This window comes from Fringilla coelebs, assembly GCF_963513975.1.
Source record: "Fringilla coelebs genome assembly, chromosome: 21".
Taxonomy (NCBI): Eukaryota; Metazoa; Chordata; class Aves; order Passeriformes; family Fringillidae; genus Fringilla; species Fringilla coelebs.
The window spans coordinates 7,813,183-7,823,275 of NC_140047.1; the positions used below are offsets into that span (position 1 = coordinate 7,813,183).

Here is a 10,093-nt window from a genome sequence, read left to right on the forward strand (position 1 = left end):
TCACCCTCACCGATCTCATTGGTAGCAACTGCTGAAAGTTTCCTCTCGCTGCTGCCTCCCAAATTCCCCTTCCAGACCACACTGCAGCTAAACAAGGGCACCCCAAAAACACTGAGCTATTAAAATGTGCGAGTCCTCCAGGGAGAGGTTGCAAATGAGAGGAGCTGTCACACTGAGGGAGCGACTGCAGTGCAGCAGTGAAGCAGTTTCAGCTAATCCACTGTGAAGTCTCTTAATTGTGCCTCTAATAGGACTTGAAGGATCTCAAGGCGTTCAGGTTGGAGACAACTGATACATTGAAAATTAGTCTAATTCTACCCTGTCATATCGCAGGAGACTTGTCTGTGCTGACGGAGAGCCTTGTTACGCTGCTTTAACATTTAAGCTGCTGCTGAGCATGGGATCTGAGCCACCCAGGGCTGGTCTAAGTGTGCAGCACTGTTTAGTGACTACTCCCACTAAACATCCTCTCAAATTCAAGATGAAAACAAAGCTTATTGATTTTTTTCTTCTCTCTTTTATTTTTTCTTCCCTCTTGTTCTCTACTGCAGCCTTTGGTGTTCTGCTGTGGGAAATTGCAACCTATGGAATGTCCCCTTACCCTGGCATTGACCTGTCTCAAGTCTATGAGCTGTTGGAGAAGGACTATCGTATGGAGCGTCCTGAAGGCTGTCCTGAGAAAGTTTATGAGCTCATGAGGGCATGTAAGTGTTTCTTAGCCCTGCAGATGCTGCTTTTTAGCTCTGCAAGGGTGCGATAAAAGTGCAGGGGTCTGGCTGTGTACCACAAGGCATGAGAATCCCCTGCCAGTATCAGGGAAGCTGCAGTGCTGTGTGGAAGTGTTTGGTTAAAAGTGCTTTCTCTAGAGGATGAACATGCTATGAAACCAGCTGTTCATCTCTGGTGGGAGCCCACAGGCCCAGAGAGGAGATTTGTTGTGGATCTCAATGCTTCCTTTGTCTCCTTTTTCCTGACAACTTAAAGAAAAGCTTGTGCTCCAGGGATGAAGCAGGAGCTTCATTTGGCTTCTTGCAGGACAGACTGTGACTCTTCACCGTGGCCTTTTGGTACGTGACTCAGTGCCCTGCACTTTTCCCTAGCAGTGCTCAGCACCTACTGTCACACACTGACACCAAAACCTGATTTAGGGAGTGCTGGGTGTCTGCAGCTGTCACTGAGCCAAAGTGGTTGCAGACACTCAGCGCCCTGTAAATCACATTTTCACGTCAGTATTTTATCTCAGTGTACTGGAAGGGAACTGTGATTTCTGGCTCCTCTTTGTGCAGGGTACTGAGAGAGTGTCTGCTGCTGGAGGGAAGATTTGAGTGGTGGTGTGCTTTTTTTCAGGCTGGCAGTGGAGTCCTTCTGACAGACCATCCTTTGCTGAGATCCATCAGGCCTTTGAAACGATGTTTCAGGAATCCAGCATATCTGATGGTAGGTCTGGGTCCCTGTTGGACCAGCAGTACCAGGGGTGAGGTCAGGGCTGACTTCATCCTTAACTCTGCTGTTATTCATAGACTGCTTTGCAGTGAAACTCAGTCCTGTGTTCTACTACCTGGTGTAAATGTTGTGGAAAGCAGTTATTTGTTTACATGTGGGTATTTTTTTCTGGGCAAACATCTCATTTTAAAGGGCCAAATGGCTGAACTACTCCAAGGAACCCCTGTTTTGTGTTGTTTGCTATTCTTTTGTGCTGTTAATTCCGAAGAGAGCACTAGTTTTTTTATCTTCAGTTGATTGCAGTGATTGTTTTTCTTCTGTGCCTTGCAGAGGTGGAGAAGGAGTTGGGAAAGAAGGGCATGAGGAGCGTAGTGAGCAATTTCCTGCAAGCCCCAGAGTTGCCAACCAAAACGCGAACATCGAGGAGAGCTGTCGAAAGCAAAGATGCCAGCGAGGGCTTGGAGACTGCACATGCTCGAGGCCAGGGGGAATGTGGTAGGTTTTAATTAAAGTCATTATTCCTTCAGGAAATACAGGGGGAAACAAAATGCACATCTAGCTCCAGGCCCTCACTTAGGCAAAGCTGTGCCTAATCACAGGTGCCATCTCTCTGTACCTGCGCTGTGTTTCTGGGTGACAGGCTGCTGAGTTTGCTGTCCTGGGTCCAGAACTCCTTTTATTAGTTTTTGCAAAGGTGGGTTGTTAATTCTGGAGCCAGATACACAGAGCAGCTGGGAGTGTGAATCCTTAACTGGCTGAGGGACTGGTGATCTCCCTGCTGTTGCTTAGAGAAGCCCTTGGAGTTCTTTTAACTTAATGGCTGTTGCCTGCAGCTCCCCAAAGACCAGAGCCTGAGCACAGAGCTCTCTGATCATATCCTCTTCCCATTCCCTGGCAGGAGCTATCAGTGGGATCTCCCACTGCATCTGAGTGCTGGGTAATCTGCTGTGTTCAAGCCACTTTACACTACCACACTGCATAATTTAAAGCAGGGTGATAGCTTGGGTTTAGCAAGCCCCATAAGGGAGGTTTCTTCACTGTTCCATCCTACCAGATTTCTGCTTGCAGCACAGAAGAGTATTACTCTTGGCAGGCACCAAATATAATTTCAGCAAGGGACAAAGAGGTATTTACAGACTCTTCCATAAAATTAAACTTCCAATCAGTTTTTTCAGGCACTTACCTTCCATTCCGAGGTAATAAAAGCAGTGGTAAAAGGCTGAATGAGTACAGGAGATTTGTGTCTAGCTCTATGCTTGAAAAACAAGAATGTAAAATGAAATGCAGTGGGGTTTTTTGCAGCTCCTGTTGAGGCTGCCTCTTCTGACCATTCATGAGACTGACCTCTTTTGTGTAATGTCAGATTCACCCAGTGGTACATGTGTCAGTAACCAAAGTACATCTGGGCAGAGGGGAGGGAAAAAGGGGATTTTAAATGATGGAAAAAGAAAGTATCAGTGACTCAGGCAGGAAGGTTATTTACCATGTATAGGAAATATAATTGCCTATTATTACAAGCTTTTGAAGTTAAAATAATTTCATTTAAATACTTGAGAGCTTTGAGAAATTAAAGTACAGCAGGCATAATATGATTTTAACATTATGCTGGGAATCATTTCATTCTTTACTGTGGAAGAAATTTTTTCACAATAAAGTTTTATTGCAGTTTCCCTTCCAATTGTCAGTGTTTCCATAGCAAGTCCAGCAGCTGGAAGCTGATCCTTAGTGCAGGCTGCTAGTTTTCTCTGGATTTCTGCACCTCTACTTGTCTGTACTCAGTAAGGCCATGGTCTGGCTCTTCTGGCTGTCCAGGTCTCCCTGAGTCCCATGGGAATGGTGCAACTGCAGTGTTCCTGTGCAAACATGTTGTCCTCTCAAACCACACAAATATTTTTTTTTTCCAAATTCTCTGCCCTCAACCAAAATCCATTCCCCAGCCAAAATCCTGCCCATAGCATGATGATCACCAATTTGTGACTAAGAAGCATCCTTCCTTATGACTCTGCTTCATCTCCCTTCTTGCTGCCTAGTCAAGCTGTAAATGTATATGCTGCCCTGCAGGCATTCCTCCTTTGGATTAGAATGCCATTGGAGTGCCTGGCCTGGGAACGAGCCCCTCTGTCAGTCAAGCACAGAGACCTTCAGGACTCTCTATGAATTTATTATAAACCATTATTCATTTTTAAGTACTGCTTGTAAGCGGAGAGAGGGTCACCCCATCGCTTCCCTCTGCAGCAGCGCTGCTGAAGGAGGCTGGCACTGCCCCTTTTCTCTGCTGCTGTACAAAGCTGAGCATCTTCACAGTGCTACGGCCTGAAGTGTCATATCTTGATCTCCATTTCTGCTCATGAAACAGTTCTTTCCATTCCCCGCAAAGGATGACATCAGGAAAATGAACGAGGAGCCTGGGGATGGAGGTGGGTTACAGAGGTGCCTTATTAATTCAGAGGGTCAGCGATTCAAAAGACAGCAATAGCACAGGGACTAAAGCAAAGGCTTCTTCCTATTTATCTTCTTCACAGCATGAAGTTTAGACAAATCTCCAGATGTGAGGAGGGGAATCTGAACACAAACATGTAGTGTTTGTATGTCACTCTTCCAGTCAGAAACCCACAGGGAAAATAGTTTGGCAGCCACTTCAGGAATGAATGGATGCAGGATCATGGACCATGTTCAGTCCAGGCTTGAGTGTGGCTGCACTTGCTTTATTTCTGCTCTGAAGTTGTGTCTGTTTAGAGAACCTGCACCTTTTGGAGGTGCTGCACTGGTTTGATCCTGTAAGAAAATGGGTTATTCTGGCTCTTTGAGCAACGCTCAGAAAACTTCTCTTTTCCCTTGCAGACCTCCTGGATCATGAACCTGCTGTTTCTCCCTTGCTCCCACGGAAGGAGAGGGTGGCCCTGGAGAGCAGTTTGAATGAAGATGAGCGGCTGCTTCCGAAAGACAAAAAGCACAACCTCTTCAGTGCCCTGATCAAGAAGAAGAAGAAAACTGCGCCCACCCCTCCGAAACGGAGCAGCTCCTTCAGGGAGATGGACGGACACTCAGAGCGCAGGGCGGGCGGGGAGGAGGAGTGCAGGGATGCTGGAAACGGAGCTTTCATTGCCCCCCTGGCAGACACAGCTGAGCCCTCCAAGTTCCAGAGCCCGAGCAATGGGGCTGGTGTCACCAACGGGGTTGTGGCTGGGAACTCTGGGTTCTTATCTCCCCACTTACGGAAGAAGTCCAGCACGATGAGCAGCAGCCGAGGGGTGGCTGGTGAGGAGGAGAGCAGTTCCAACTCCAGCAAGCGTTTCTTGAGGTCCTGCTCAGCCTCCTGTGTGCCCCATGGAGCCAAGGACACAGAGTGGAAATCCGTGACTCTGCCTCGGGATTTGCAGTCCACGGGACGCCAGTTTGATTCCTCCACTTTCGGGGGGCACAAGAGCGAGAAGCCAGCACTGCCTCGGAAGCGGGCAAACGAGGCCAAGGCTGACATTGCTGTCAGGGGAACAGTGACCCCTCCTCCACGACTGCTTAAGAAGAATGAAGAGACTGCTGATGATGTGTTCAAAGATGCAGAGTCGAGCCCTGGCTCCAGCCCTCCCACCCTGACACCAAAACTTGGCCGTAGGCAGCCTGCTGCCCCTCCTTCCTCCAGCGGGCTCCACAAGGATGATGGAGTCAAATCCAGTGCCTTAGGTACCACTGTGATGATGGACCAAGGTTCTGCTGCCAAACCCAACCCTGCTGGGTTCGTGGGGGCCAGCAAAGCTTCCTCTGAGGAGCCACGCCTGAGGAGGCTCAAGCAGACCTCGGAGTCGGCAGGGAAGGACAAAGGGAAGTTATCGAAGCTGAAACCAGCCCCTCCGCTCCCACTGTCTTCATCCTCCATTGCCAAGCCTGGGAAGGTTTCTCACAGTCCCAGCCATGAAGCAGCAGCAGATGTGGTGTCTGGGCCGAAATCCAAACAGTTGACTCAGGTTGGAGAGGCTGCAGGCAGTGATGCTGTCAAGCCAAACCAGTCAGGGGAAGGTGTGAAAAAGCTGGGGATCCCCTCTGTACCAAAGCCACAACCCTCTACAAAGCTGCTGCTGAGCACAGCAACCCCAGCTGCCTCTTCCTCATCCATACCTTCTGCCCCAGGCGGGGACCAGACATCATCCACAGCCTTCATCCCCCTCATATCCACCAGGGTCTCGCTGAGGAAGACCCGGCAGCCCCCGGAGAGGATTGCCAGTGGCACCATCACCAAAGGGGTGGTGTTGGAAAGCACCGAGGCCCTGCGGCTCGCCATCAGCAAGAACTCTGAGCAGATGGCCAGCCACAGCGCCGTCCTGGAGGCTGGCAAGAACCTCTACACCTTCTGCGTGAGCTACGTGGACTCCATCCAGCAGATGAGGAACAAATTTGCCTTTCGGGAGGCCATCAATAAGCTGGAGAACAACCTGAGGGAGCTCCAGATCTGCCCCGCCAGCGCTGGCAGCGGCCCCGCGGCCACCCAGGACTTTAGCAAACTGCTCAGCTCGGTGAAAGAAATCAGCGACATCGTTCAGAGGTAGCAAGAAACCAGGCTGGAAAACAAACAAGTGAATGAATCAATCACAATGGGCCAAAGCCAGCTGTGGAGAGAGTAACGTGTGGACTGACAAAGGAGCGGGTGCTGGGGGTAGGGCTGTGCCAAGGACGCAGACTGTGAATGGACACCCCAGCTCCAAGGGGCAGGGCTGTGTTCAGGAGGCACTTCCTACCCTCTGGACTCGGATTCCCTGTGTTTCATATACTTGTAATCGTCTTATCTGTGGAGTTCTTGCCTTGTGGACTACAAGTCTAAATGCTGATGTCACACCATGCCTTTTTATTAATATTTTATTGTTCTGGACAGACTGTTGAGACTGAAGCCAGACTGATGGACTCTGAGATGACCTCCTCCTCAGGAGGACTTTGTACTGCATTTTTGTCCCCTTCCTCTGCCCCCCCTGCACATGAGGATGAGTGTTTGGATAGCAATATACCCACTGCATTTCTTGGGAGAGTTTGCCCAGCACGTGGCCCTTGCCCAAGTCTGACATTTACCTGACACTAATGCAACAGATTTGGTGCTTGGGAAGGAAGGGGGGGAAATTATTAATGTAAGGTTTGTTTAATGACAGAATGCTACAAGTGATGATTGCCCAAATTCTTCCTCTGATTGCACCTGCTACCCTTGGTTTCTGTGTTTTCAGTAGTTTCTCAGTGTTGCTGAGCTCCAGTGAATTGCTTGGGCTTGCGGTGTTGGAGGCAGCCCCTGCTGGTGTCACAGCCCTGGAGCCTGTTTGTGGATCTCCCTCAGCAGCAGAACAGGCCTGGAGAAGGTCTGGAGGAGGATGTGGCACTCTGGTGACATCTGACACTAATCAGGCTGGTCTTTGGGGTGGGGGTCACAGAGCTGGGGCACCTGGGAGGGTGGCAGTGGGAGGAGATGGCTCGGGGTCCAGCTGTGCCTCCAGCAGCTGTTCTGGCTGAGCCTGCCCCTCACAGTGGGTGAGAGCTGCTGTGCTGTGCCTCCAGCTGAATTTCCAGCTGTTTGTTTTGTGAAGGGAGATGGAGCCTGGCCCCTGCCCTCCTGCAGAGCTGTGGGGCTGTAGTGCCTGCCTTTCTGTGCCACTGAAACCCCCTGGGAGGAGCTCCAGTGCCAGGACTCTGGGGTTGAAAGCATTCATTCCTACCCTCATGCCAGCCTGGTTCCATCCAGCATCAGACAAGGATCTGTGGAGACTGCAGACACTTCTCTGGGTGCTTCTCCCGAGGAAACTGCCACAACATGCTGTCAGCAAGACTCCTGGCCTTCCTTGCCAAGGCCCTGTGACCTTCCCAATTAATGCTGGGAACTAATTGTGACTGGTGACAATAGTGAAAGAACAAGGTTTAGGGCTATTAACAGTGCAATTTAACTCCTCTTAACAGTTCCAAACATGAGAAAAACACCTTTCCCATTTTCTGTTCCCCTGTAACTTGTGGCCCCTCTTATGTATCTTAAACACTAATTGCCTTCAATTGTATTTTATGCTGTTCTCTTTGGAACTGTTTGTTTTGTATATGATTTCTAGTAGTTCACTCATGTGTGTTCATGCCACTTCTCACCCTCACAAACAACCATGACTTAACATGTGACAAATGTTCAAAAGAAAATACACACTTCTGCCACAGGCTGCCTTTAAAAATGTAAGAAAAACCCCAACCCTTGAATTGTCTCTTTCCTGGAGGTACTGTTTTTACTTTGATAACATATTGTGCCACTATATTATACATTTGTATCTCGTTATTACACACTTTTGTAGACTTGTCTTTTTTACAGTGTGTAAATAGCTCTGTCCTTCATCTCTGTGATACTTAAGGGGGTCGTTTCCCCTTTAATTTAGTCCAGTACAGATTGTTTCTGTACATGACTTTGAATTCTTCTCTCTCTATTTCCATTTTTTTGATTTGTTTTTTATTCCAGTCTCTCTTGCGTAGTATATTTAAAAATAAATCAATGTTGAGGAAAACTCGTGTTTGTCTGTCAGTGAGGCTTTTCCAACCCAGCTGACTCCCCTTAGACTCCTCATCCAAAACCAGGAGTTCCCTGTTTGGGTGGTTCACTGTGGCCCTTCAGCACAGTGGGGTGGTCAGAGCCAGGCCAGCAGCCCCTTCCCATGTTCCTTTGATCTGGCTCTGAAAAGTCAGGAGAGAAAAGAGATGCACAGAGGAAGACTGTGTCATCACCTCCTCTGAATCAAAGACTTTGCTGTTGTCTTCAAGGAGATTTACATCAGAGATTTCACTAAACTTTTCCTCTCTTAATGGTTTGCATTCTGTAATTCAGCTGCTGCTGATGAGTTTTCCTCCTCCTCCTCTGCTATGAAATGACCCATGAGTTTCTCTCCTCATACAGTTCCCTCCCTCGTTTCTGGTTGCCCATTCTTATTTTCTGTTTCCCTTCAGCCTTTCTGGTAAACCTCGGGGGAGGGACATTTCCAGGCACTGAGCAGCCTCTGAAATCAGCCACTGCTTTGATTAATGGAGATGCTGAAGACTAAAAAAGGATGAGAAGAAAACAAGGGCAGGTGACAGTGTGTGTGTGGTGTGCCTGAGGTCCCACAGTTCCACAGTGATGTTTTAGGGTTGTAACCCAGTTCTTTGCATTTCTAACCCCCTCAGTAAGTCCCTGGTGCAATCTGTGGGTCCTGGCTGAAGGGGAGCAAGGCTGATGGGAAACCTTGAGCTGCTGTGACAGTGACTGTGTTGGGCTGCAGCTGGTGAGGCTGAAGAGGATGAAGGAGAAGCAGGAGGATGCCCTGGTGAACATAAACAAAACTAATGGCCTGCACTTGGCAAGGCACAGGCACAGCAGAGGGCTCTGCAGTGAGCAGGGTGCAGCACTCAGGGAGTTCAGGGTGGGATTGTGACAACACCCTGGGCAAGCTCCACACGTGGATGTGGTGAGTAGCTGTGAGCTGAGGGGAGATGGAGCAGCTTCACCTGCCCCTAAATGCTGTCACTGCTGCTGATTCCCATCCCTGCTGGCTTAGGGACTGCTCCGTGGTGCTGTGGGAAGGCAGAGGCTGGTTGACCTGGCTGGGGAAAGCCCCTGGATCTCTGGTGTTGGGAGTAAGAGAGAGGGGATTAAAGGCTAAATTTAGCTGAGTACAGTAGGAGTTGATTTAACAGATCGATGCATTTAACAGTTTGATTGCTCCAATTTTCAAGGCTATTGAGCTTGAAAGTGAGAGTGCTCTGGGGGAAAAATAGCTGTGTTTGTGGTTTTGTTTTGGTTTTCGTGTCTTTGAAATTACAATGTTCACTCTTTTAAGTTTTCATTTAATGTCATTTTGCTTTTTGTTGGGAAGTTGCTTGTCACGAGATTTAAAATGTGGTCAGTGTTTTATGTTCACTCTTTTTCTTGCAAATCCCATGGGTGTCACCTCTGAGGAGAGGGTTCCTGCCATCACCTGAGCACCTGGAGGCAGGCTGGCAGCAGAGTGGGACACACTCCCTGGCTTGGGAGGGCTGCTGAGAATGACACTCCCAGGTCAGTTCCTGCTCAGTCCTGATGCCCTGGCAGTGCCAATGCCCCTAAAGCTGTGGGTGAGGGACAGCCCTCAGTCATCTCAGTGCTGAGCCTGGGCTCGGGGCTGTCCTCCCTGGCCGTGCTGCTCAGTGCTCAGTGGCAGATCCAGCTCAGCAGAAAGCTGACCTGCAAACCAGGCTGTGCTGGACGTTTTCCCAGCAGTCACCCCCTTGTTGAGGGTTCTGTGTTTGTCCCAGCATCTGTTCTGCTGTAAAGGTCCCACCTGTGCTCCTGCAGCCTGCATGACCCAGTTATGATACACAGAGCCTCCTCGTGAGTCCCTGGGATGCAATTAATCCTCCTGCAGAGCATCCTTTGGGTTCCTGAGATCTGCTGTTGGTGTGTTTGTAGTGCTGCAGCTCTGCCAGGGCTGGAGGAGCAGTGAGGGGCAGCCCATGGGAGTGGAGCAGAGGCCAGGGGAGGGCTGAGGGTTGTGCCTGGGCAGGGAGGGTTCACAGGACACTCCCAGCTGTGGTGGCAATGCCTGCAGTGCTGTCTCTGTCCACTGGCCACCTGTAGAGGAATCCAGGGGCCATTTGATCCCCCCTAGCTCCCTGTGGGTGGGTGAGTTCTGAGCTCTCC

General features: G+C 49.6%; 1 protein-coding gene across 2 annotated transcripts in view; it reads left to right on the plus strand.

Annotated features, from left to right (window-relative positions):
* ABL1 (ABL proto-oncogene 1, non-receptor tyrosine kinase) overlaps nt 1–7,911 on the plus strand; it is a 77,148-nt gene extending 69,237 nt beyond the window's left edge. For both annotated transcript variants that reach the window (XM_084219983.1, XM_084219984.1), the window contains exons 8-11: nt 552–704; nt 1,348–1,437; nt 1,774–1,938; nt 4,285–7,911. In XM_084219983.1, the coding sequence (XP_084076109.1) occupies nt 552–704; nt 1,348–1,437; nt 1,774–1,938; nt 4,285–5,984 (2,108 nt within the window). In that variant the 3' untranslated portion in view covers nt 5,985–7,911. The remainder of the gene's footprint in view (nt 1–551; nt 705–1,347; nt 1,438–1,773; nt 1,939–4,284) is intronic.
* The last annotated feature ends 2,182 nt before the right edge of the window (nt 7,912–10,093 follow it).